Source organism: Rhamphochromis longiceps, linkage group LG19, assembly GCF_057381845.1.
Source record: "Rhamphochromis longiceps isolate RC_006_pf linkage group LG19, R_longiceps_female_GT1.1, whole genome shotgun sequence".
Lineage (NCBI taxonomy): Eukaryota > Metazoa > Chordata > Actinopteri > Cichliformes > Cichlidae > Rhamphochromis > Rhamphochromis longiceps.
Window position 1 is genome coordinate 13,035,243 of NC_140575.1, and position 24,682 is coordinate 13,059,924.

The 24,682-nt window shown below is 44.4% G+C and overlaps 1 protein-coding gene across 2 annotated transcripts in view; it reads left to right on the top strand.

Annotated features, from left to right (window-relative positions):
• The first annotated feature begins 20 nt into the window (after positions 1-20).
• The window catches only part of prkd3 (protein kinase D3), a 36,198-nt gene continuing 11,536 nt past the window's right edge, over positions 21-24,682 (top strand). The window contains exons 1-6 of one of the 2 annotated variants that reach the window (XM_085390990.1): positions 21-711; positions 1,381-2,012; positions 18,781-18,919; positions 22,767-22,898; positions 23,428-23,585; positions 24,471-24,666. In XM_085390990.1, coding sequence (XP_085247116.1) covers positions 1,737-2,012; positions 18,781-18,919; positions 22,767-22,898; positions 23,428-23,585; positions 24,471-24,666 — 901 coding nt within the window. In that variant the 5' untranslated portion in view covers positions 21-711; positions 1,381-1,736. The remainder of the gene's footprint in view (positions 712-1,380; positions 2,013-18,780; positions 18,920-22,766; positions 22,899-23,427; positions 23,586-24,470; positions 24,667-24,682) is intronic. The other variant, XM_085390991.1, reaches the window with a different exon arrangement.

The following is a 24,682-nucleotide window of genomic DNA, read 5'->3' on the forward strand; positions in this document are numbered from 1 at the left end:
TGTTCTGTAATATTCCGAGTATTAGTTAAATAACATATTAGCCCTTCAAAGTTAATCTATTCATAGACAACGTCCCTTTATCTTAAGCCGAGCGCACTTTAGGTAATAAACCTCGACTTGTATGAACTCCTTCAGTGTCCCCTTGCGACTCTTGCTTCCTACTTGGGAGAGCCATTTATTACAATTCGATCCGGGTCATGTGGAGTAAAGTTTTTTTTCTTTTTTTTTCTTTTGGCATGACCAAGTTGAAATAACGGAAAAGAAAAGGCACATGCGCACTGGTTCGAGCTCGAGCGGAGGCGCCATTGCTTCACATGGTGTGTAGTTCAAGTTTTCCTCCCCACTCATGGAAAGTCAGTTATGCGGACATAATAAAAAGACTCCAAGCCCCAGCGACGGTCGCTGCTCTTTTTCTCGTCGAGCAGGGGGAGTAGTCACAGCTGGAAGGATAATAAGATGCGCATGAATTTACAATCTGGAATAAAAGATAAGAGAAAATTAATGCACGGAGCGGCTCGTCTCAGCGAGACTCGCTGCAAAACTAAAGTTAGTATGTGTGAGCTGTGGGCTGTGCCGGAGTGCTTTCTGTGTGACTTGTAACAAAGTGCAGAAGAATAAAGTTCCGACTGTGCTTCCCTCACTTGATGGAGTCGAAAAGTTTCTTCAGCCCTCTCACAATGGATCGAAAAGCGCCCTGCGCCGAGAGCGAAGGTAAAGTATCCTGTAAGAAACGTTTAACTCGACGTTTGGCTTTAACCCGACTGTACCGGGAGAGAGAGTGTTCAGCGGCCAGGCTCAGAAAGCGCAGATTCGGGGCTTGTATAACTTGTTTTGCTGGCATTCTCGGCTCGGGTTGTGTTCTGCCAGCGAGCCAATCGAAAGTGGGAGGGGAGCAGATGTTCAGAAGCCTCGGTTCCAGATGTTTGTGGGGTTTGAATCCGTACAAACACACAAGTGATGCCCTTTATCGACGTTTGCGCGTCTTGTGGCCTGCTGTTTTGGCGTTTTACGCGCTCGCGTACAGTCGCCTACTTACAACTTTCTCACAGTTAGCACAAGTCGAGAAATGTAGCGAGAAAATTTAAAATAATTGAAATTATAGACAAGCCCCAAACTTTGGGGGCGTGCTTTGCTCCGAACCTTGCAGATAATAATAAATGACTTTATATTTGATTTGAAAAAGCTCTGAATAAAGATTTGTGACAAACGTAAAATGAAACGTCCTCTTAGTGAATCCAGCTCAGTGTCTTTACACTGTAAGAACAGCAGCTGATTCATTCATACACCCTGAATGCTTTTCACAACTGTTTTCAGATATGAGAATGCTTCTCGTTAAAAAGTAGTGTGTGTGTGTGTGTGTGTGCGTGTGTGTGGTGACAGGCTTCCTGTGGTCAGAGTGGATTACTGACTTCACTAAGGAGAAGGAACAAAACTCCAGGATATGAAGTGTGTTGCTGTGATTTCACTGCAGAGGCCTGCGTATTGTTCAGACACTTCTCCTCCATCACCTGTCAGTCTGGTGACAGAGCTCGGGCGGTGTGAGCTCCAGCGGGTGGATAGGCTGTTAGTTTGAAAAGGACAGTATCATTTTGACAATAAACTGACTGTTACTGATGAAGACCAAAGATTCCCCCTACCAGGAGTTCATCCACAGAAACCCAGCTGTGCTTTTTTCTGCCAGCCCTCACTGATTCCTCCACTGTTCAGACGTTTACGTTGCAACTGGAAGAAACCCAATGTCTGCCTCCTCTCCCCCATCCTTACCTCGAGCCTTCCTCCACTCTGTCCATCTGCACCACCCGTCCTTGCCATCCACCCCGTCTGGACCCATCTACACACGGCTGTCCAACGGCAGTCACAACGCCCCCAGCCCCACCAGCTCCCGCAGCTCTTTCCATGGGGTGTCCTTCCTGCTGCAGATCGGACTGACCAGAGAGACGGTGAACCTGGAGGCCAGTGACCTGTCGCTGTCTGCTGTGAAGGACCTGGTGTGCTCCATAGTGGATCAGAAGGTAGGGACGTCTTCATTCATTCTTTATTATACTTAACAGTCTATTTTCTGTCATAAAGGACGTGCTTCACCTTCATTGTTTTCTTTAATCTCTTCTGAAATGAAGTGTATTGCACAAAAACAAGCTCGCTATCTGCAGGGAGCTTGTTTTTCACAGTGCAGCCGTGATATCAGAGGCTCAAGAGGACCAACGTGACGAAGCACCAGCATGTGTTTTGCCATCTCCTACCATATTCATCTGTTTTGGTTTTGTTTTCCAAAGCAGACATCTGCGCCATGTGGCTCCCAATGAGTCAAACGCCGCAGAAGCATGCACACAACAGCATCGACGCTCCTCCAGTTACGGTCTACTAGCGCCTGTTATTTATGCTGCTGTGTAAGGTCACTGGACACGATGCAAGTGCAAGTACAAACTCATATGCACGCGCATATATGAAGTGGTTTTGTGCCCGCTGTGCATCTCGAAGCATTTTTTTTCACATGGTATTGGTGAAGGAGTTCAGCCTCAGCAGAAGAACCGGCTTTAAGCACAAGTATAGGTTGCATCTTTCAACAAACGAGTGCTGTGGCGCGTTTACCTCGCCTTACTTTCTATGTTCTTGTTGTTTTGTGGTGAAACTGGTCAGAAATTTATAGTCATACTGCATGTGCGTGTGTGGGCTCTTTTTATAATGTGTGAAGTAAGAATGAGGGTTAAACATTTTAATTTCCTTCATCTGAAACAACCTCATATAAGCACAGCAAAGCCGCAGTACCCCAGATGTTATGGCCGTCATGTGAAGTGGTTTTCTTGTCCATAATCATATAATAATTACAAAAAGGACAAAAATAGTATTTGGTATAAATTGGAAAGTTAAACACTGTATTTGCACAGTGAAAAAAATCGTAGTTCATATCTATCTGCTAAATGTGTGGCGTTTCTAACCATTTATAGATGCTCTTATAGGTGCTGTACTTAACAGTTGTGAGGGATTAATAGTATGCAAAGCCTATTGGAATAGTGAAATGGCTTCTGTGTGCATGCACATGTTTAACCTCTTGCAAATAATGATGATTACTCCATTTGTGTGTGTAATTATCATTGAGTGCATAAAAAGAGAGGGTGATTAAAAAAAGCACTTTCATCAGCCACTAGAATCTGAACATTTATGTAGGTCAGAGCCGCGCTGGTCTTTGAAGTCATGATAATTACAATTAAAAGGGAAAAAAAAAGGAATTAGGAGCAAATTTGTGTGGAACAAAAGGGAGACTGTGCGGGAGCTGTGTGCGCCGAGCCCGCGTCCTTTGCTTCGTGTTGTCCAAGTTGACATTCCAGAGGAGCAGGGTAATGTTGTTGTTCTTTACGAGGTCTGCTGATTCTCACTAGCTAGCTGGTTATGAACAGTTCTGGTTCACAGAGCAGAAAATCTCATCGCTGCACAAATTTGCATGGATCTCGTAACATATTGGTGCAGAATGTGCAACAGGAAAAGGTGAGGAAACACGATGCTTTAGAAACACACCTTAAAGAAAATCAGTGCAGCGCCTGCATTTTGAGTTGAGATCCAACCGAGATAAGGTCCGGCTTTATCTCTGTATCACATGCGTTCATTCAAAGATGGCGGGCAGTCTGATAAGATGTGCCAGGTGATTATAAAATTTATGGCCAGCAGTCATGCGAGCCTATAAACATCTGACCACGCTGTATATCTTTTCATCATAATATACTGTACATCATCACCACAGAACACATCCAGTCTGTTCATCCACATTAGTGTGCAGTGCTTCTATTAAACACTGCCAGAAGCAGTGCACTGCTTCAACTATTTCATGAAATCCAGCCATATGGCTTTGATATCAGTGGAAAATATGACTGTAGGCCTTGTGTGCTTTCAGTCCATCCCTGCCTTCTTTTCTAGAATATGCATGACAGCGGTGAGCGATACAGAGTCCGCTCATCCCGGCCAACTTTCTCAGCTGAGGATCTCTGACCTTAGCCGGTCTAGCCGTTGACAGCAGTCCCAGGATGTCTCCAGTCAGCACAACTTCAGGTGTCTGTCAGCGCGGCCGAGGCAGGAAAAAGCGTTCGACTTTATGTTGTAATATCTGCGCGGAGATGGAGTTTGGATGGAAGCGTATTCCCCCTCTGTGGTGCCGTTTCCTCCGCTGAGAGCTGGCCTGCTTCACCAAGTGACTCACCGCTCAGCCATGCAACAAACAGGGATGCTTATCCCAACTCAGATCTGTGCAGTTCAGTGTCAGCCTTTCTGCTGTGTCAGCTGTTGTGAGCTTTCAGTGTAGAATCTGGTTGCTTACAAACCACAGCGGATATAACATTGACGTCTTGTTAGTCGATACATTTGTATTCAAACGGCTGCACAGTCTGTCCACCTTTGTGCTGATCATCCAGGTCTGGCCGCTGTGCCAGCAGGGCGGGATGGCAACTTGGATCCACTTTTCTTTCTCAGCGGTGTCCTTGAACTCTTTTGTTTAGATAGCATAAAGAAGTCGATGCCCTACTGTCTGCTGTCTGAGCCAGGGTTTTTTCCCTTTAGACAGCCAGCTCCTATCTCCCACTGACCGGCTTGATTAGTAAACCAGGACTTAATGAGTCCCACTAACAGAATATCTTTTGAATTATTGCTGTTATTACAGGTTGTTGTGAAGGTTTTATGTGATCTGCCTCTTTAGACACACATATTGTCTCTAATCGGTACGTTATGTGCTTTAATATTTAAGATAGAAAAATGCTTGCAGCGCATCGCTCTGCACAAACACTCTTCTGCTGCAGTTGCTCTAGGAGGGTATCGTGAAATCTGCAGTCACATTCCTTTGGTATCTCCTTAAAGCTTGTGATCATAGCTTAAGGATGAAAAACTTGTTTTCTGATCAGCAGAGTGCTTTACTTTGCTATAGTTTTCCTTTTGAGCTCACTTTTATCTGGAATATACTGTATTTCTAGTCCAGCTGTGGCTCTGAATCATGCCTCAAAGGTTAATATTTAGTAAACTATCCTTATAGTATTGAATGAGTCTCTCTGTTTCACATGGGGTCGTGCAACCTTTTATAATAGCTGCGCATTGTATAGTTTTTCTTCGGCTCATTCTTCTTCCTGCTAAACACCCGACCAGCCACATGACTTGGCTGCTTCTACAGAATAGATTTTCTTTCTGTTCTCTGTGTTGATGTGAAGTTGGTTTTGATAGTAGCGGTTTGACTCGTAATTACCAACTTATAGTGGTTAGGTCAACCTTATTCTTGCGCACCCTGACGCTGATAAGTTCAGTCTTTTAGAGCAGCTTTTGTGGTCACTGCTCTTGCGATCTGCTGAATGCTTAAAAGTGTAACTTTTTTATTGTCACCACTTGGCACAAGAGCATCAACCCTAAGCCAGGCTCCTTGAAGACTGTGAGAAAGGAGGAGGGGAGCCAGCCGTAGGGTGGAGGAGACCAACCCCTGTCAGGGTACGAAGAAGCCCAGATCTAACCCCGCGATGGCTCCCTGATCACAGCCTTGTTTCACCAGCCGGGTCCCGACTCCTCTGGTTTTGGGGGTTTGATGAATGGCGTGAGATAAACATCCAAAGCGTCCAGTTGTTGAATGCTTCCTGTTTGGTGTCGCCCAAGTCCTCTCTAGCAGCCAGCAAAGGGAGCAGCGTCGGGACAAAAGTTCACGACTCCCAGTTAGCCAGCTGGTCAGCCTGGTGAGCCAGTCAGCTACAGAGCATTCTTCTTTGCCCAGGCATTTTTGGAGGATGATGTGATGTTCCTGGGTATGGGTGGGATTCGAGTGTTATGAAACTCAGACGCGTGAGGCTAAATTCTTGCTGTGGTCGGAGTGAATATTTGACAAGTTGTAAGGAGCGCTGTAATGCCGATTTCACGGTTAACACAGATTAGTTTTCATTCCTGTTCAACTGTATTTAGTGCAACAATAGAATTTTCTGATGAATGTCGGCAGCAGCACGTTTGATATGTTTGAATTTACAGGGGAACTTGGCATCAGTTAAAAGTTTCTCTATCAAAGGCGACGATAAAGTTTAGCAGGGGGAAGGAAATTAGATTTTATTTGGCACTGGAGATGGAAAGAGAGCATGTTAGCTTTATGAATACTTTAATTTAGCCCTTAGGATGTTGATGCTTTTTCACTACAGCTGAAAATGCAATGAAAGGCCTCAGCCGCAGGTTCCCCCATTGGTTTTGTCAGCACTGTAACTCCCAGTCTCTGGTTCAGAGCTCTGCAGCTGCCTCTGTAATTAGCCAGACAAAGACCTTTTTGAGTCAGAAATGGGCCGTGTTGGACAACACACAGGAAAAAAGCAAAGTATTATAAAAACAGAAGGGTTTGGATCGCTCTAAACCTTTGAGTAATATCACTTACATGATGCAAGGTAACAGCTGGCGAAGAAAACAAGATCAGCTCAGAATTCTCCTCCAAGATTAATTAGACTGAGTTGCAACAGTGCAGAAGATTTGTGTTGGTCTGCATTCGTACGTGTACGGGACAGCGAGGCCTGGGAATGGAGCCATTTTAATACCCGCGGGCTCCGCGAGATATAGAATCTGTCCTGTGCTGAGCGCACAGGAGGCCCTGTAGGAAGCATGGGCACATTATAAAAATGCTGTGCAGTGAAAGATTTGAATAATGACTAAAACTGCTGTCAGCAAACTGAGCTGGAGCTTTACAAACAATAAACCGAGCTATTGAACGTAACATGACGCACTCATGACAGTGACAAAACACTGAACAGGTTCCTGCCTTGCACTTCCTGTCAGCACTGCACAGATCTACAAACAGCTGTCTATGTAGCTCCCCCTGTTAATACTGAACTTTTTCTTTGACTGCCATTAATAATTAAGAATTTTTTAATAAATCATGCTTTGATAATTGTTTTTTTGGTGGTTTTTGTTTTAAAAACACCTTTTCCAAAGGAGCTGTTTTTTTTCTTGACCAAAAAATATATATTTGTGCCTCACGGTGAAAGTGAAACAGATGATTACGTGTAAATTAGTGTGTCACCTTTGCAGTTCAAACCTTTCAGCACTGTTTAGCACTGTTATTTAGAACTTTTTTGAACATGCCATGCTTTTAGAGCCCAGCCGATGAAGCATTTTTGATTTGTTGATTTCAAAATCCGATATTCCGATATACCAACTGGTAGTTTTCTTCTTTCAGACAGATGGAACATAAACATGTTTTTCACTTAACTCGTTTACACTCGGATCAGCTGGTTTGGACAAACATTTCAAACACGTGTGTTGCTAACAGAGAAGTTATGGCGTGCCTCTGAGTGACTCGAGTCACACTGATCGATCACCAAATAGATGATGTTGGCTGATAACACTGAAACAGAATCACCATAGAGCGCTACCAGTGTTTGTGCATATGACTTTTACTGAAGCTATCCAGCTAACACATCAATGAAAAAGACTATAAGGCACATGTGAAAACATTTTAAAGTAAGCTAGGCGTTTTTTTATTTAAAAACCCACAACGTTGGTTATTTCTATATTCACATTCACATAACTGCTTGAAAAAGATGCTGAAAATGAGTAAAGAGCTGCATGTGGCTGACCCCTGTGACCCCGGCCTAGCTGCATTACATGCCCAGTGAAGTTTACTGCAGGTCTGGTGACAACAGCAGGAATTCTGTTGTTTAGGTCAGCGGTCCCCAACCCCGGGCCACGGCCCGGTACCACTCCGTGAGTCGTTTGGTACCGGGCCGCGAGAGTTGCGATACGGTTGTGAAATTTATGGTTTTCAGCATTTTTATCAGTTTTATCGTTAACTCGGTTTCCCTGGGTCTTTTCCCGTGTTATGAATAAATCTTTTTTTTTGGTACTGGTTTTACTTTGTTGAATTTTTCTGCGACACCTTAAACGCCGGTCCGTGAAAATATCTCGGACATAAACCGGTCCGTTGGGGACTGCTGGTTTAGACAGAAGCTACAAAACGATCGTATTAATCTGCAGTTTTTACTTCCTTGTTTGTTACATATTTAAAAACTTTCAAATGAAAAGAAAAAAAACACTTTCTTTCTGTATCTTTCTGTCTTTGATACATTTAGGATTACAGCTACAGTAATAAAGTACAAATGTGAGACCTGTTTATTTTATTTGCTTGTATCACTAACTCATAAATACCCCTTCTGGAAGAAAAGCATTGACAGAAAGGCAGAGGAGACATAAACAGGTTATAAGGGGAAGGAAATAAGAGGTGAAAACAGCATCAAAGAAGTGCACAGATGGAAAATGGAGGCTGCAGTTCACATCGACCAGCGCTAACCGAAACACATGGGAAATAAATCACCACCGTCTCCCTCGCTGCTTTTCTTCGACGCTATAAGGCCACATGTAAATGTTCCTATGAAGCTAGCTGACATGTTTCGCCCCAGAGGACGTCTCGACATCACACGTGTGATCTGCATAGGGCCAGACGTTTCCTGGAAAGCACATTGAGCTTCTTCTCAAGGAAAAACGAGTCTCTCCAGTGTAAAGCAAACTTTTGGCTTTTAGCCTTTTCCCCAACATTTTGGTGTTCGTTTGAAGGCACGCTATCGTATTCCAAAGCCATAGAGCCAGCTAAATGGATATCAGGATGGGATTGCCGAAGAACAAAAGTCCTCCATGTACAAATCAAAAGCCAACGTGCACGAGGAATCTATCAATTTCCCCAGTCTTGGAGTAATTTGTGGAAAAGGGAGAGAGAGAAGAAAAAGGAAAAAAAATATCTCTGAAGTTAAGTGAGCTAAGTAATTTCTACCATCTGCAGTGCACATTACTACCGCCTTGCTCTCCTTTAAATGTAAAGTGGCAAGGCAGAGCACGGGGCCTGGCCGCAAAAGTCAGTGAATGACAGAGTGGAGAAGCGTGGTCCTCTCTGGGGAGAGGGGGCAGGGGAGGCTGGGACAGCCCTTGGCAGTCCCTGCTTGGGGTGCAGAGGGGGTTGTGGGCACTGCGTGGCTGATGTTCTGTGCCAAAACCATCAGTAGAAGCCACTTCTGCCACCAATCACGGCTTCGCCTTGGGCTGTCTGTGCTTCTTGCTTGCTCAAATGTCCTTCATCGTATTTTAGCCAGTGGTGGGAGATAACGTGGCATCGCTCCAATCCCCGCTAATACGGACTCAAAGAGCTCCATCGCAATTATATTAACGTGGCACGCAGGAGCACCGCAGAGCTATTTAATGCTCGTACATGCTGGTGACTTTGTCTTTGCAAAGCCAACCACATGAAGTGATTTAGGAGCACTTCCCGAGAGATTCCTCGAGTTTCCATTCATAAATTTGTTACCGTGGCATAACGGATGTCTTACTTCACCTATTCATGTATTCATTAACAGGCCTTCCTCTGTTGACCAGCTTCTAACTTGACTGCACTTGCTGACAATGTCAGCATACTTAGAGGACTTCAAGCATGACAAATGCTGAAGAGAAACAGTTAAAGCCGGTGTAGTGACGAGGACTCTACGCTACACCACATTTGTCCGCTCGACGCAGTTAACCACTAATGTCACTTCTCTGACTCGAGGAGCTCGTAAACTGAAAATGCAGAAAGTTGCTTGTTTGTGACCTTAGCAGTTAACATCAGAACCGTGTGCACGTCACTGACTGACATGCAGTAGCCGTACAGTCGTATCACTTTGGCGTTATTATCGATCCCTGCAGCACGAGCACGTCACAGAGTGTCTCGTTCGCTGCTGTTTTCTCAGCGCTCTTTGCCTTTCCTGTCTCAGTGCAGAGAGTGATCTGTCAGACTGATAGGAAGGTGGCAGAGGAAGTGAAATTACATGTTGATACAACAAGAATACAACAACAAGCTCTCTGACTTACAATTGGGAAACGTCTCAAGAAATGCACATCTATGAAAAAGCAGCACCCCAGGCAAAAGGGAAAGAAAAGTTTGGTTTGTTTGAACATTTCTGAATGCAAGGGGAGCAGTCAGCCACTTAATTTGGGCTCCTTTTGTCACTCTGTCTCGTTCTTCAGCCGTGCTTGCTGGTTAGTTCCCCTCAGAGCCGCTCCCTGTTTCCATATTCTCTCTGCTCCTGCTCTCCAATCTGCTGTGGTCGGCAGAGCAGCACAGCCCGTTCACTTTGTGTGCCTGCGTTCAAATGGCTTTTCTCTACCCTGCACTTGCTATTATTCTTGTCTGCGTGTTTAAACATTTAGAGAAATTGCCTCTCGGTGGCTGTTTTGAAGGAGGTGACAGCTAGAGTGTTGGAATTCGGCCGGACTGCTTATTTAGCTTTAGTTTTCCCTTTTCAGAGGTACATTTACGCGAAACTGTGTGAAACAAAGGCATGTCTGTAAAAGCAATTCTTCACTGTTACTCGGGAATAAAGTAAAGCTTATGCAGCTAGTCCTGAGCTACTTTCTGCTGCAGAGCCCACAGCAATTATTAATGCTTTTGTTGAGCAACAGCAGCCTGTTTCTACATCCTGCCATTATTGCACACGTTCTGACCTTTTGCTCTAGCAGAACAAGAGAAAGTGCAGTTGCCATCAATCTCACAAAAATCCCCCCCAGGTTCACCTGTTTATTTGCCCCCTGTGGAGGTGAATCTGGCGGCCCTCTCTCGCTTCTCCAGGTCACAGAGAGGAGATGGAGTATGTGCTGCAGTATATCTTTGGGGTGGAGGTGCTGGCTGAGGATCGCAACGGAGCAATAACTCATCAGTGGCGTGCGGGGGCCTGGCCAAGCATGTCTTAGATCACTGCTGTCTTCCTGCGAGGCCTTAGATCCTGTGACTCAGCCTTCCTCTCCTATGCCTGGCCTCTGGGCGCTGTTGCATATAAAACCCGCACACAGAGATGCTTGCTGGCGCACACCCACACGTGTTGGAGATGCGTCACTGAAGAGGGATGAGGCAGGTTCTGTCATGCATGTATAAAAAAAACTTGGTGTTGTTCGGTTGGAAGCCGCCTGGCTCTCGTCGAGGATACAGTGGCTAGTAACCAAGCAGTGACCTCACCACCATTATCTCGACTTCATTGCAGCGCTTTTGTTCTTAAGGCCAAATAACGATAGAAGGGCATTGTTCCTCCACATCCAGAAGAGCCTGCTGAAATTACTGTAGGATTTTCTTTGGAGTGCTTCACAGCTACGTTTGATAAAAGCAGGAGGACGTTCTGCTTTTGTGGTTGATGTAAATCGGGTAAGGGGTATAGCTTTCCCAGAGTCTCTTGGTGATTGAAAGAGGTCTAGAATGACAGGTGTAGAGTTTTCCACTGTGCTGTGGTCTGGAACAGGCAGCTGACCTAAACTCAGTGGTTAGACTTGCAATTCCTCCTAGTCCGGACCAGAAATGTAGATGCACACATGTTCACATAGATACACAGATATACGCACACAGCCTTCCACCTACAAAAACAAGAAAAGCAGCAGTGAATTAATTGCATCTGTACGTTTGGCACCAATTCAGACCCGTGCATTCATCATCTTGCAGAGCGTGTCAGCTACGGCTAAACCAGGCGCAGATTTATGTGAAAGTACACAGGGTGAAAAGCTGTTTAGTGTCCAGAGACGCTGGTCAAACTGCGGCCGCACAAAGAAGCAGAGTGAGTCTGTCTTCTGTGCAAAGTGGGGGCTGCGAGGGCTTTGAAGGAGCTGTGTTTCTGTGTCATGCATGCTGAAATTTGTCAGATATATTTAAACAAAATCAGGCATGTTTCTATTAATATGAAAAACTTGCTGCTGTGTTCCATGATGACACAGCCTCATGCAGTAAAAGCTATGAATGAACCATGAGTCGTATGCGACCACATGGAAGAAAACACGTTAGTCAGCCTCTAGAGTGAGAAAGTCACAGCTTCTCTTGCTGCTAATTCACCACGTGAGTTTCCTTTCCGTTGCATGCGGCTGCTTCTGTCGATTACCCCCAGTGAAGTCTTCCTTTTGCAGTAGAAAAAGAGCGGACGTCGCCAACACATCGTGAACATGTTATGGAGAGTGGTGGGATCCATTTGCTTAATCTGAAAAAAATGTGCAAAGATTCCTTCTTGAGTGTAAACCATTTGAGGGGAGTGCTTCTTCAGTCAGCTGCACGTACCTTTCAAATCCCTTCCAACCCACTTTTACTTCTGCCTCCAGCTGCAGCGTGTTGTTCTTGGCCTGTGCATGCAAACGGAGGAGCAAACAGTTTTGCTATAGAAATCAGGCATGCACTCGGACGGTTTCGTGCACTCGGACGGTTTCATGCACTCGGACGGTTTCGTGCACCGGCTGCAGAGCAGAAGCGAAGCACTTTCTGTGCATTCGCCTGATTCATCGTGGACCGTTTATTCGAGCTCAGTCGAGTCATGCTGGTTCTGTATAGATGACAGAGTCTCTGAAACATGTAGAAATAATCCTATATGAAAATGTTTTGCCTTATTAAATCGGTCGACTTTATACTCGGTCGTCTCCAGCTTTATTTTGAAGTTGCCTGAAAATCAGTGACGTTACAGCTTTAAGAGATGAAGCTCAGCCTGGACAGATCCAGGCTAGATTTTTCCACCTGATTCCGGTATTGAAAGTATCAGGATGGGATGTCGATCTGTTCCTTTAATACCGTGATATCAAAAGCGTCACGCCTCCTTTCGTGCAGCCATGTGGTTTTCATTCCACTGCACTTGCTCCTTGTGTGTGACATCACTCAGAGGTGCAATGCAACATGTGTCGTTCAGCATGTGAATTTCATTCATGTGTTTGTTTGTTTATGTATTGGTGGTTATGGGAACGCTCGAATTGACTCGCAAGATCTTTTCTTACTTCCTGCATTTAGTGGGATAGACTTTCTCTGCTGCATAAACCTGGTAAGAAGCACGTTACTTAATTAGCTTGATACTGTGAGGACATCTTCACCATCAAAGTGAATCCATTCAGCTAAAGTGAATGGAAACTGTTACTGGAGGAGCCAAAACACATAATGTTACAGAAGACAGTGGAAAGCCAGAGTGTTTCCAACATGCCCTCTTCTGACGCATCCGTCCAAGTGACAAATTCATTATTTGGCTGCCGTCGTTGCCCACATCTAGTGCTCTTGTAATTTGCAGTGCATGAGTGACTTGCGCCATGCTGTGTGGAAAAAAATTGCCTGGTATTACATTAATAATGTGCAATGAAAACAAATACAATTCCACTTTAATAAATGAACAAAGTTTCCACATCGCGTTTGATGTGACTCGAAGAAAGTAATTACACAGCTTTCCTCCAAGATTCGTGTGAGCACATAATTGGATTTTCCAATGCAGCCGTTGGACTAGTTGAAGTATTGAAGTGTATTTTCCTCTGTTGTGGGAGTTAAAAAGCACGTCAAAGTCAAACAATGGTTTCCCCATTGTTTTGACATGAAAACACTGTTGTCCTATTTGTGAAATCCTCACTACAGTCTGTCGGTTTCACAACAGACTGCGGAGCTCGTCGGCACAGCGCGCGCTGCCTTTTAAATGTGCAACGCATCAGAATGAATCAAGTCAGGATTGTAGCTGTTAACCCAGTTTGAACAGATGCCGTCTTTTCTTATTGGCCTCTCATTATGATGCTCGCTCAGATACAGAGCAACAGAAAACATCGTCTTGTGTCTTCTGGTTCGGTGTCTCTGGGCCACAGCGATCTGTGCCTTAGCACTGTTAAATAATTACAAGGTTATCAGTCAATAGATTTATTTATCTGCTGAATAAAAGCACCTTGTATCATGCCGATCTTGTGACAGTGTTTATCTTGGCACCTCGAGCAAAATAAACAAGAGTCTTTTACCTCCTGACTCTGGTTAAATGTTTCACAAGGATCCCGATGAAACGTTTTAGGTTGTGTTGGAGGTTAGATAATCTTTTACCCTTTGCTTCTGTAATGTTTTTACATATCTGTGGTTCAGTATAAGAAAATCCATTAGTTTACACATTTACACCGGAGAACGCTGCCCTGGCCTTTAAGTACATATCTGCTCAAGGACATTGCAGAGGAAACATCTACAGTTTCCAAGCTGGATGTAAAGTTTTCCGTGCGCTCTAGCATTTTGTTTCTCTTAAGGTGACCATTTGATTGAAATGCTAAATAATAGTAACCGACTTCAGTCTCATATCTCATGTAGGGAGGTGAAGTTTGACTTTTAGAAAAGCAGAAAGAATCTGGACACCTGGAAGACCTGGGCTCTGTTTGCTTTTTCTAAACTATCCTGCTTCTGGCCATATCTGATTTAGTTATTTGCAGTGTTATAAGGAAAAATGGCACAATCGTTTGAGTCAGAGTATCCAGAAATATTCACATGACCATGGGATGCCAGATGTAACAGGACCTTTTTTTAAATTTTGGCATTTTATAATCCTTTTGCCAGGAAGAGTATTTAGAAAGCTTCTCGTGTCGGTGCCCTGAAATGAGAATGAATGAAATTGGCTATAATAATTATAATGTCAGCTATTCCGTATTTTACAGTTCTACAGTTTTCCTGAGTATCCGTACATTTTGCAGCGTCGATGAGACAAATATGCGGTTTCACGTCAGCGTTGTCAAACTTTAGCCATACTTTTCTTACTTTCCATAAACCACAGCATCAAAGGATTAATCAAGAAAATGACAACTAGATGAAAATAACCGTGGTTTGCAGTTCTGCATTCTTGTGCAGTGCTGCGTGTTGCACACGAGCAGCATTGTTTCCATCGTCCAACTTTTATCTCCGGCGCTGCGATGATGAGCTGGACGTTTAACTGTCGCTGTCCTCCACGTCTGTCTGGCCCGCTGCCACACCAATAAAGGTGTTAGGCAGCCCGAGGTCAAGCTGCATGCTTTTCCTTACTGCGAACACGCGGCCATCTGTCAGAGCCTGCGCGATGCTCTTAGCGCCGCTTCACCCTCACATGCAGCGAAACACAAATGTTTAACCACATAATCAGGTGCACGCCATCCTGTTTCACAACAAACACATTGTGCTCTGTGACTGAGGCCCTCGTGCAGGAATTGTACAGCAGCCGCACAGAATACATGAGCTACGACTTGTGATTCATTTCACTCATTTATCATTTTGTGTCTGATAGGAATAAGCATCAATATTCCTCAAAGCTACACCTTTTTTCTTTTTCCAGTCAGATCATTTTTTCTTGGCCGTCTTGAGATAATTTGTTTTTGGCTTCTAATAAAATGGGACCATATTTCAAATCTGTCCCGCTCTTTCCTTCATCTCCTGCCTCTTACCCTCTTTCCTTACAGCAGGATTTAGCATATCAATGGCGGATTAGTTCGTTTAACAAAAGCTTGTCTTTGTCTTTCCAGCCTGACTTGTGGACCTCACACAGCTTCTCCTCGCCGGGGTCTTTGGTGTACGTGTGTGGTCGCGGCTGCTCGGCTGAATGGACTCTCGTTCGAAGATGACAAAAGACGTGCTTAGTCACTACGGGCTTCGGAAATGTATGCAGCAGCATGTCTGGGTGATGGTGTGTAAGGACGTATATGTGCACAGGCACACGCTGGAGGTGAATGGTTTATTTTTACATGCGGGAAGGAGAGAATGTATAAATGCAGTGCTTTATACGTCCATCCACCCGCAGGTCGGCCTTCGGCTTTCCCTCTACGCCTGCGATCAGAACAACAAACTGTTAAAACGTTGTCCTAAACCTGCCAGTCTATTGTTCTTGTACCATAGGCTTCCTCTTACTTTAGTAGGGCATGGAAAAAAGTAATGTCCTCTGCCCTTGGAGCTGCTATGTTCTTGCCTGCAGATGCAGATGCTCTGGAATGGGACTCATTCTGTACAGTGGAAAGTGCTGCACGAGGAGCCAAGAGGAGGTGACTCAAGCTGGCTAGATATGGGCATCAACCTCAGCTTTTGTGTGTGCGTGTGTTTGTGTGTCCAAGTGCAGGCGTGTCAGGCGGGTGGAGGAAAACCCTACCGTGACACTGCAGCCGGCTCAGGAAGGATGCCCCCCTCCTCCCGCCTTTGGTGCTGATGGTTTGAGCCATACAGCATTAATCACCTGAAAGCGTGACAGGATTAGGATGTAGATATGTCAGCCGAGGCATCGAGCTGGAAAGGTTTCGTTCTACAGTCGCGTGCCTTGTTTTTACACTCTGAGCAAAATCAGCTTCTCATGCAGTTTGAATATAACTGAAATAGTCTTCATATATGGATTATGTTGCCACGTAGTTGTTGTTGTGAGGTCAGTGCACAGGTTTACGTCATGACTGAGCAGGAGTAGGGATACAAATAGAAATACATTTGTCATTCATGGAGTCATAGGGAAAATTAGCCCAGCGTGCAATAAGGAGGGAGGCGTCTGTCCTGACAGGTAGTCAGCCAACGAGAGTGTTAACGTGTGAGCAGCAAGCATTTTGTGCAAAAGTGGAACATCTGGAGAACAGGAAGAGAACATCCAGGCTGTCGCTGCACATGCTACAACTTCTTTTGTTCTGATGATTCCCAGTTTGATCAGACAGGTTCCAGATGGTGCTGCATGCTGGATCAAAATCTAATGGTGCTTTTCTACGCTGATAAGCCCACCTCCAACACCACGGGATGAAATGCAGCCAGAAACCATGACAGCGCCTCCACCGTGCTTTACAGAAACTGACTGTTGTAGCTCTCTCCTGACCTCCCCTTCTACTGAGTCGTTTCCGATGAAAGTCTCATCTCTCAGGTCCCGTGTCTGGTCTTTACTGGGCTTTATTTTTATTTATTCATAAGCACATGACCTTCAGATACTGCTGAGCTGCTGTAGGTAGGTTTTTAAGCCTGCCTGCTGTTTCATCTTTTGTCCTCCACTTGTTGTTTCCTTTCATGTTTTTAAGGACACATTTCACACCATCCTGAGATACTCCAGGTTTTCAGCAAATAGCTCCAAAAACTATTTGTTTGACTTAAGTTGTGTTATCTTTATCATTTTCCATAGATTCAGATGAAGACATGAGAACAAATGATGCGTACTAAGTCCATTTCTTGATTTAGGCGCTCTTTTTATGCTCGAATGATTGTGTGGTGCTTTAACAAGGAAACCATAACGTTCCTGTGAAAATGGACTGAAAATGGGAGAAAAAGCAGCCAATGTCATAATAAAATGAAAGGGAATCAGGGGTGGCTCAAGACTTTTGCACACTACCATATTTGAAAATTTTTGTTATTAGAAGACATTTAATTTTTTCTTGGAATGAGCCTGTTGAAAGTGCATGAATGCTTTTGTAAGCACCCCACTGTTGGGCCTTTCAGTGGAAAAAACCATTGCCGTATAATTTCCCCTGGGGGACACTGTTCCCCTCCACAGCGGGAGTTCCGAGTGCATGTTGGGGGCAGGGGTCCAGCTCCTTTATTACAATGCATCTGTATTCCACTGCTGACTGAAGCACCATCGGTTATCGGTTGCTTTGCAGAATTTACATTTTTACCTTTAGGCATTTCATCCTTCTGGCTTAGTTGACACAAGTCATGTGATACACTCGTGATTTCCCCAGGCCATCAATCTGTCTCGCTTTCTCTCTCTCTCTGTGTTTCTTGGCAGTTATAAGCCACCAGGTGTCTTATGTGTCCTGTGCCTAGACACTGTACCAACCCCTGGTACTCCCAGGACACAGTGGCATTGTTCTGTGTGGCCCATTGAATGTGACCCTGGTTCAGGGGGAAACAGCTGGTGGATTCTTCAGTACCAACCTACTTGGCATCAAGGCTGGGCTCTTGCCTTGGCGTTAAACTACAGCGTCACAGTTCCCAATCCGTGTAGGGACAGCTTTGAAAATTCATTGAGGGTCGCTGGACTTTTTCCGCCGTGTCAGGTGTGCAGATGTGTTGTTATGCTGCGCAGGTTCCTGGTATTCAAAGCGCATTTCTCCTTTGAGCTTTGAAAAGTCTGAGCAAAGAGGAGAGATCCTTGCCAAGTAGATGTTCAGTAAGTTTCACTTTGATTTGACCTTTGATGGCGTTTCCTCCTTTTAAACACGACAGACGTGCTGCGGAGCCACAGCACGACAACACTGGGCAAACTCTGCCGTTTCGCCGCATGGACAGTGGATATTTTCATTATAGGCCTATCCCTGTGACAAGAACATGGCTTTCTAAGAGGTTATGGGCTGCCCTCACCACAGGAAATGACTCAGTATTGACTGGCGCTGCACTTCCTGTATGCTGATTCTTCTGAACTCCTCTCAGGATGTTTACCTTCTCCTTCTCCCCGTCTACCTCTCCCACCCTCTACCCCGCCCCTTTCCCTGGTCATGTGACTTTATGTCGCACACTCAGCTGCAGTTCACGACCAGCTTGTCAAGGTTTGTTTTGGTCAACACGCTGTGAGCGGTGATAGCTGCTGTTGGGCGTTTTAGACACGCTTGAATAATGGTGATTCATCTTATAGTAGAAAGCTGCTCAAATCCAGCGGAAACACTTCAACAGCTAAAGCAGACACATCATCGATTCGTCTTAATAGATGACTCAGAAAACTCAAAGTGCATAATGCAGAACACACGGGTTTAAATGCAAGCCACTCGTTTTGAATTAGTCTGTACTGAATTATTCCAAGTATATAGTGTCGATTACTCTGAGGGAGGAAAGGGGCTCTCTTCCTGAGCCACTGGGTTCACAATACTGCACACAAGCGGTGATGTAAGCTGCTGGAACTGACATAATGTGAGTGTGTGCGTGCTTGAAAAAGAATCAAGACAGCTGGCTGATCCATACCTTTTTAAATGCTCTGTATTAGATTTGAGCCACTGCAGAGCATAACCATAAATGTCCACGTACTGGGCATCGCGTCTCGGGACATTTAACTTTACCGGTATTCGTTATGCCTACAATTAAACTTGCTTATTTCTTTTTGTTGTATCTCCCTTTCTCTCCAGTTCCCGGAGTGCGGCTTCTTTGGCATGTACGACAAGATCCTGCTATTCCGCCACGACTTAAACGATGAGAACATCCTGCAGAGGCTGACTGCAGCTGAAGACATCCATGAAGGAGACCTCATTGAGGTGGTGCTTTCTGGTATGCAAAGCAGTCTGATGTCATTTCGCACCTCACCGTAAATGTGTTTGTACAGTGTATGCACATTTTCCATCCTCTAATTTAAGAGGTCAAAATAGCATTAAGTGAAATGTTAGTTGGCATATTTGTAAAGGAAAAAAAGACATTCTAGAGCTGCGCTGTTGAAGAGTAGAAAATAAAACTTCCCATTTCAGATTAGTTATCCAGATAGTTTAGCTTACGGCCACATTCAGGTGAGAGCTACATGTGGACTGATTTTAATTAAATGCAGCTGCAGACAAAGAGTGTTACAGTTTGAGCCACTGATGATGACTTTATGCAAACACAGTTTTTTCATGCAAAAGCACAGATATTCGATGATTGGACTTCTGCTCTCAAACATAATTATTTTACTGCACTTCTTCTGTTCGTTGTCTATGCAGAATTAATGTATAATTATTGAGCTTGTGCCTGATTTGCATATTTAGTGATCGTATTTAGCCTTAATACGATGATGCTATCTGTTACTTACATTTTTTTTTACCTTAAATACTGCTTTTAAGAAAAAATGTGTGTAATTTTACAGCTCATAACTCTAAATACAGAGGCTCATTATCCAAGGCAGATATCTCACATCCATCCAAGCTCCGCAGCGTTATTTCTGTTTATATTCTCGGGATTTTGAAGGGTTTGTAGAGCTTTTATTCAGAGACGGATTCACTGAACATTCTGTTCCTAAAAACATGGTGGAAACTATTTTTCCTGCCTTTTGATATCATTTTTTATTTATGAGCGATAAAATGAGATTTTTTAAATCTTAAATTCAACAAAGGAAACAAAAAATTTTGAGCTTGGCTTCATCCAGTGTTCATATTTCTGTTTTAGGAAAATATCTAAACGTGTCTTGTTTGCAGCTTAGACATCAGCGTATTGAGTGGTTTTAATAGGACGGATGATTGCCTTAGCATACGTGATAAACTGCTTTACTTGTGGTATATGTTGGAAGTTGTGACCCATTTACCTGCAGTGACTCCCCTAATATAAACCCAGCAGCAGACTTGTTCATGTATTTAGAGGATTATACTATAAACCAAATTCTTCTAAATCTGGCAGCGCACTTCCTCCAATTTGCCCAGTTTTTTCAGTCTTTTCTTATATACAAACTGTGATACAGTGCAGTGTGTTTGCTGGCACAGTGTTGCTGCTGTTTTAGACTTCTAGACTTCCAAAACAGGAGAAAAATGAATATAAAACTCCTCCGAGCAGTATAAACCACGTGTTTGCAAAGTCTAAACAATTGTCTGAAAGTAATACGCTTCAAGTATTCGAGTCAGCTTATTTTTTTTAAATTTTGGGCCCAGCCGTCGTTGCCACACCTTCATAAACACGGTCTTTTGTGTCTTGTTCGGGGGTCCCGTTGGGGCTGAGATGCTTGTTGTGAGCGTCCGCTGTGCTCTCCCAAAATAAATATTAGTCTTGAGCAATTTTCTGTCATTAGTGAACGAATACAAGCAGACAGTCCTCTCAAACACTTGCTTTCTGTGTGACGTTTGAGTTTTTTCTTTCCATAATTTTCCACCTTTGCAAAACTACACAGGTGCTCGGTTTTTCTTTGTTATTTCCTGCGATGAATGAGCCGGCTTCCTCTGCGGTGCTGAGACCAACAAATGGCTTAGGATATCTGTTCTGCTCCAATCTGTGCTGCTGCTCCATCTGCCTCCACTGGGAAGCACCTGACACCACCTGTGCCGAGTTCCCCCCTCTCTCCTGGGCTGACAGTATTGTTTGCAGGGATTTAGTCAGGGGATGATTGTATAGTTTCAGGATCTGAGGATACTTCAGGCTGAGGAATGTAGACTAAAGACTGGAGAACTTCCTTCTTTTTGTTTCTGTCTGTGTTTGTCTTGTGCTCTCTTTTGTGTCAGTCTCTGTGGCTCGCAATTCCCTCCCCGCTTTCTCTCGTTCTAATCCCCCCCCTACCTGAACAAATCCGTCTGCAGGTGTTAGCGCCAACAGTGGAGCCAGGCGATTTATAACCTGAGACATACCTGCTGAAAACAGCTGTAGAAGATCTCAGATTTGCTACACATGGACACATGCTTCATCTCACAATCTGTGAACGCGACCTTCTTTTTGAGAGGCGCTTTGCATGTCGGACGCTTGATCTTTGCGTGTGAAACAACCTTTTCCCACCGCGCAGTTTCTCTCTCGTCCTCGTCTCCATTCAGTTTTTCCTCGGCGAGCTTGTTTTTGGATTGCGCGGCTGTGGGAGAAGGACGGTCTGAATATCTCCTTCTCTGCAAGAAGCAGGCAGAAGTGGCTTTTTCTTGGCTGCGAGCTCAAAGAAAAAGGCTTGTTTTTCCTGCAGTAAGTGATTGTAGTAGACCCGCGGAGTGTAAACACGCTCTGATGTGCGGGGCGGCCCTATGCAGCGGACGCTGCGCAGGCCATCTCGGCCCATGAGGTTTGAGGTTTGGCCTGACCGAGTGTCCCTTTGTTCTGTTTCTCACTCCTCCTAAATTCCCACCCACTTTCACAAGCCCCTTATTCACCGCCACGGGCCGCGTGAAATTGATATTTTACAACACCTTCTGCTTGTCATAAATATAACTAACTTGTTTTTGTGAGATGGAAACTTTTGACTCCGAATGGAAACTCGGTGCCTCCGAGCGAACAGATAGCACATTCATGCGAGCCCCGCCGCTCGTGAGAAGCGCTCTGAAAAACAACGTGTCGAGTTTATGTTTGGAGTTGTTTGATACTTATTAGCACGATAACCATTACGTAACACTGTGACTGCTAAGAAGTGGCCAGTTGTTTTGCAGACGCGTGTGCAGAAAGCTCATGAAGGCTGCCTTTCATGTGTCTGTGTGAGAAAGCTGCGCGCCTCTCGACATGTGACCTCGCTGAGCTCTTTCTCCTCTTCTTCCCAAACTGCCAACATCACCCCACCAGCCGCTGTAGTTCTCAACAGCCGCCCCGAATTGTCTCAGATCTTTAATATTCCTGCAAATGTCTGTAAATATTTTCCATTCCAGGGATTATGACATCAAAATGTTTGCTTTCCCATTTGACCTGTCCTGCATTCTTTGCTCAAATTAAGAGATCGGATTCGTTTAACCAACTGCCTTTTTGTTTCCTCCCGTCTTTACTCATATCAGATGCTGCTTTTAAGCAAAGGACGTTTCACATTTGTTTTTTTAAGCTGAAAATGCCTTCATCGGCAAACACAACGAAATGGCGTTAGCACATTTGCTGCTTAACCCAAGAGTAAATATTAACCGTCCCCTCGCTGGTCACTGCTGCCACATAAGTGACTGCATAGGAACAGAGGAGGCACAGTCACACACTCAGGGATATTTGGCAGCATGAGCCTTATCTTACTCATCTTCACATCTTTGATGATTCACAGCCGTGATTAGCCAAGTCTTGTTGCGACAAACTCACTGTGTCTCATTTGACACAGAAATGTGGAAAAGATGAAGACAAATAAGAGAGAAACAGAAAGAGAGACATATTCACGGCTCTGCTGATTCGATATTCGGTTCTTAATAACAAACAGGAATAAAATGCATGTCTCTGGTGTCTTATGGGCGTGCCCTATCACTCGATCACGCTCGTGTGGTGCAGATGTGATGCCCTCTACTGCAGCAGTGAGACATAGCATCCGTGTTTATGTGCAGCAAGTGGAGCGTGTAGAGTAGATCTTCCCTGTGCAAGCTCACATGCACCTACTTACTTACATTAAAAAAATGTATTCAAAAATATTTATTCTTCATCTTTAATGATTTTCTTTAGATTAGAAGTTTCTTTGTGAACTTTTCTATTTTCTATCTTTACTCAAACAACCTCTGCTTTTTGTTTCTAGCTCAAGCCACAGTTGAAGATTTCCAGATCCGACCCCATGCCCTTTACGTCCACTCCTACAAGGCCCCCACCTTCTGCGACTACTGTGGCGAGATGCTATGGGGTCTCGTTCGGCAGGGGCTTAAATGTGAAGGTTAGACGCTCGCGCACACAGTGGCACTCACACTTGGATCAATTCTACCAAATTCCCAAGAACTTGGCCTTTATCTGCACCTTCCTTTTTATTGCATCCGCACTCAAACACAGATCCAAAAACACACCACATATCTGACCTTGTAACTGTATCAGGGAGATATAGAGGCAAACAAGAACAATGTGGCGCAGGCACAGTAGCCGTTGAAATGCTTGACATTCAGATCCCAGTGGACTCATGTCGCGCTCGCTTTCCTTACATTTTTTCACATTGTTGAATCATACTTGAAATATGTTCTTGTGTTTTCGTGTCAAGTTCTCCGCTGACAGCGAATTAAGTTTAAAGAGAGAAGATTTATTCACCAGTGAAACATTCCTGGCCATAAATTCTCGTACTAAGCCTGTTTATCAGCAGGACCATCTTGTGGCTGATTTGCAAAATGAGACGTTTCTTCACTGCATTTCTTACGATGATGTCATCTTTCCATGAGTTCGGTAACTAATGTGATCTGTTTTTTTGCTTTATTAAGGATGTGGGCTAAACTACCACAAGCGCTGTGCCTTCAAGATCCCAAATAACTGTAGTGGTGTGAGGAAGAGGCGACTGTCCAATGTTTCACTGCCTGGACCATCTCTCTCTGTCCCCCGACCTTTACCTGCTGAAAATGCAGTGGTTGTCCTGGATGAGGTAAGCTCGGATTGCTGTGAGTGTGACTGGATGAAGGTGCTCGGATAGAGAAAGAGCAGCGTAGAGGAATTTTAGTAGCTGCGAATTCTCTGAACAGAAGGGAAAATGTGAGGATTACTGTTTTATCCATATGTAAAATGAACTCACTGAAGCGTTGTCTTAAATGGAAAAAATGAAGACAAATGAGGGAGAAGCAGGAAGAGAGACATATTCGGAGCAAGTATGTGTGGCAGGCAATCCACATGCAGCTCACAGGCTCTGCCTCCACTGTTAAATGTTTCTAAACTTATCAAATGTGGCTCTTTTCCACGAGTGAACCTCCTGGGCCCTGTTGTAGAATACCACTGATGCAGAAAATTGAATTGTGCTGCACAGAGCTCTGTGGAGAGATCCTCAGCGAGGTCTTACGAAACCGTTTTTGCATAAGCCCACACTGAGATATTCCCCTCTTGTCTTTGTCTCTCCAAAAGGTCACCAGGAAATGTAATTATGTTAATGACATTAAAAGTCCATAGAAGTCCAAGTTTATGTATCTGCTCACTTGTTGGCAAAAAGTGAAGAAAACTCCATTCCTGACAGATTCCAGACTGCTCCATTTATCCACCAAAAAATCACAACTAAACTCTAATGTGTGGCAAGAGTGACAAATCTGATCGTCTGTTTGGACCAATAGAAGCGCAGACACTACTCACTTTTTTCTTTGATGTCTTTTACTCACATGTCATTACTCACTCTCTTTGTCTGTCACTCACATACTCCCTCTGAGGCTCTTCTACCTCTGTTTTTATCTTATTTATTTATCTTTCCTCTTTCGCTTCCTTCCTGCATATGGTTTTTAATTCTTCCGAATACCCCCCGTCTTCCCCTTTTCCCATCCAACCCCAGCAGCAGAGGTCCCATCAGGAGGCAGGGAAGCGCATCCCGTCCTGGAGCGGCCGGCCTATTTGGATGGATAAGATGGAAAAGACACGGGTTAAGGTGCCACACACGTTCGCCATTCACACCTACACTCGTCCTACTATCTGCCAGTACTGCAAGCGTCTGCTCAAAGGTCTCTTCCGCCAGGGCATGCAGTGTAAAGGTAGGCTGACCAATGA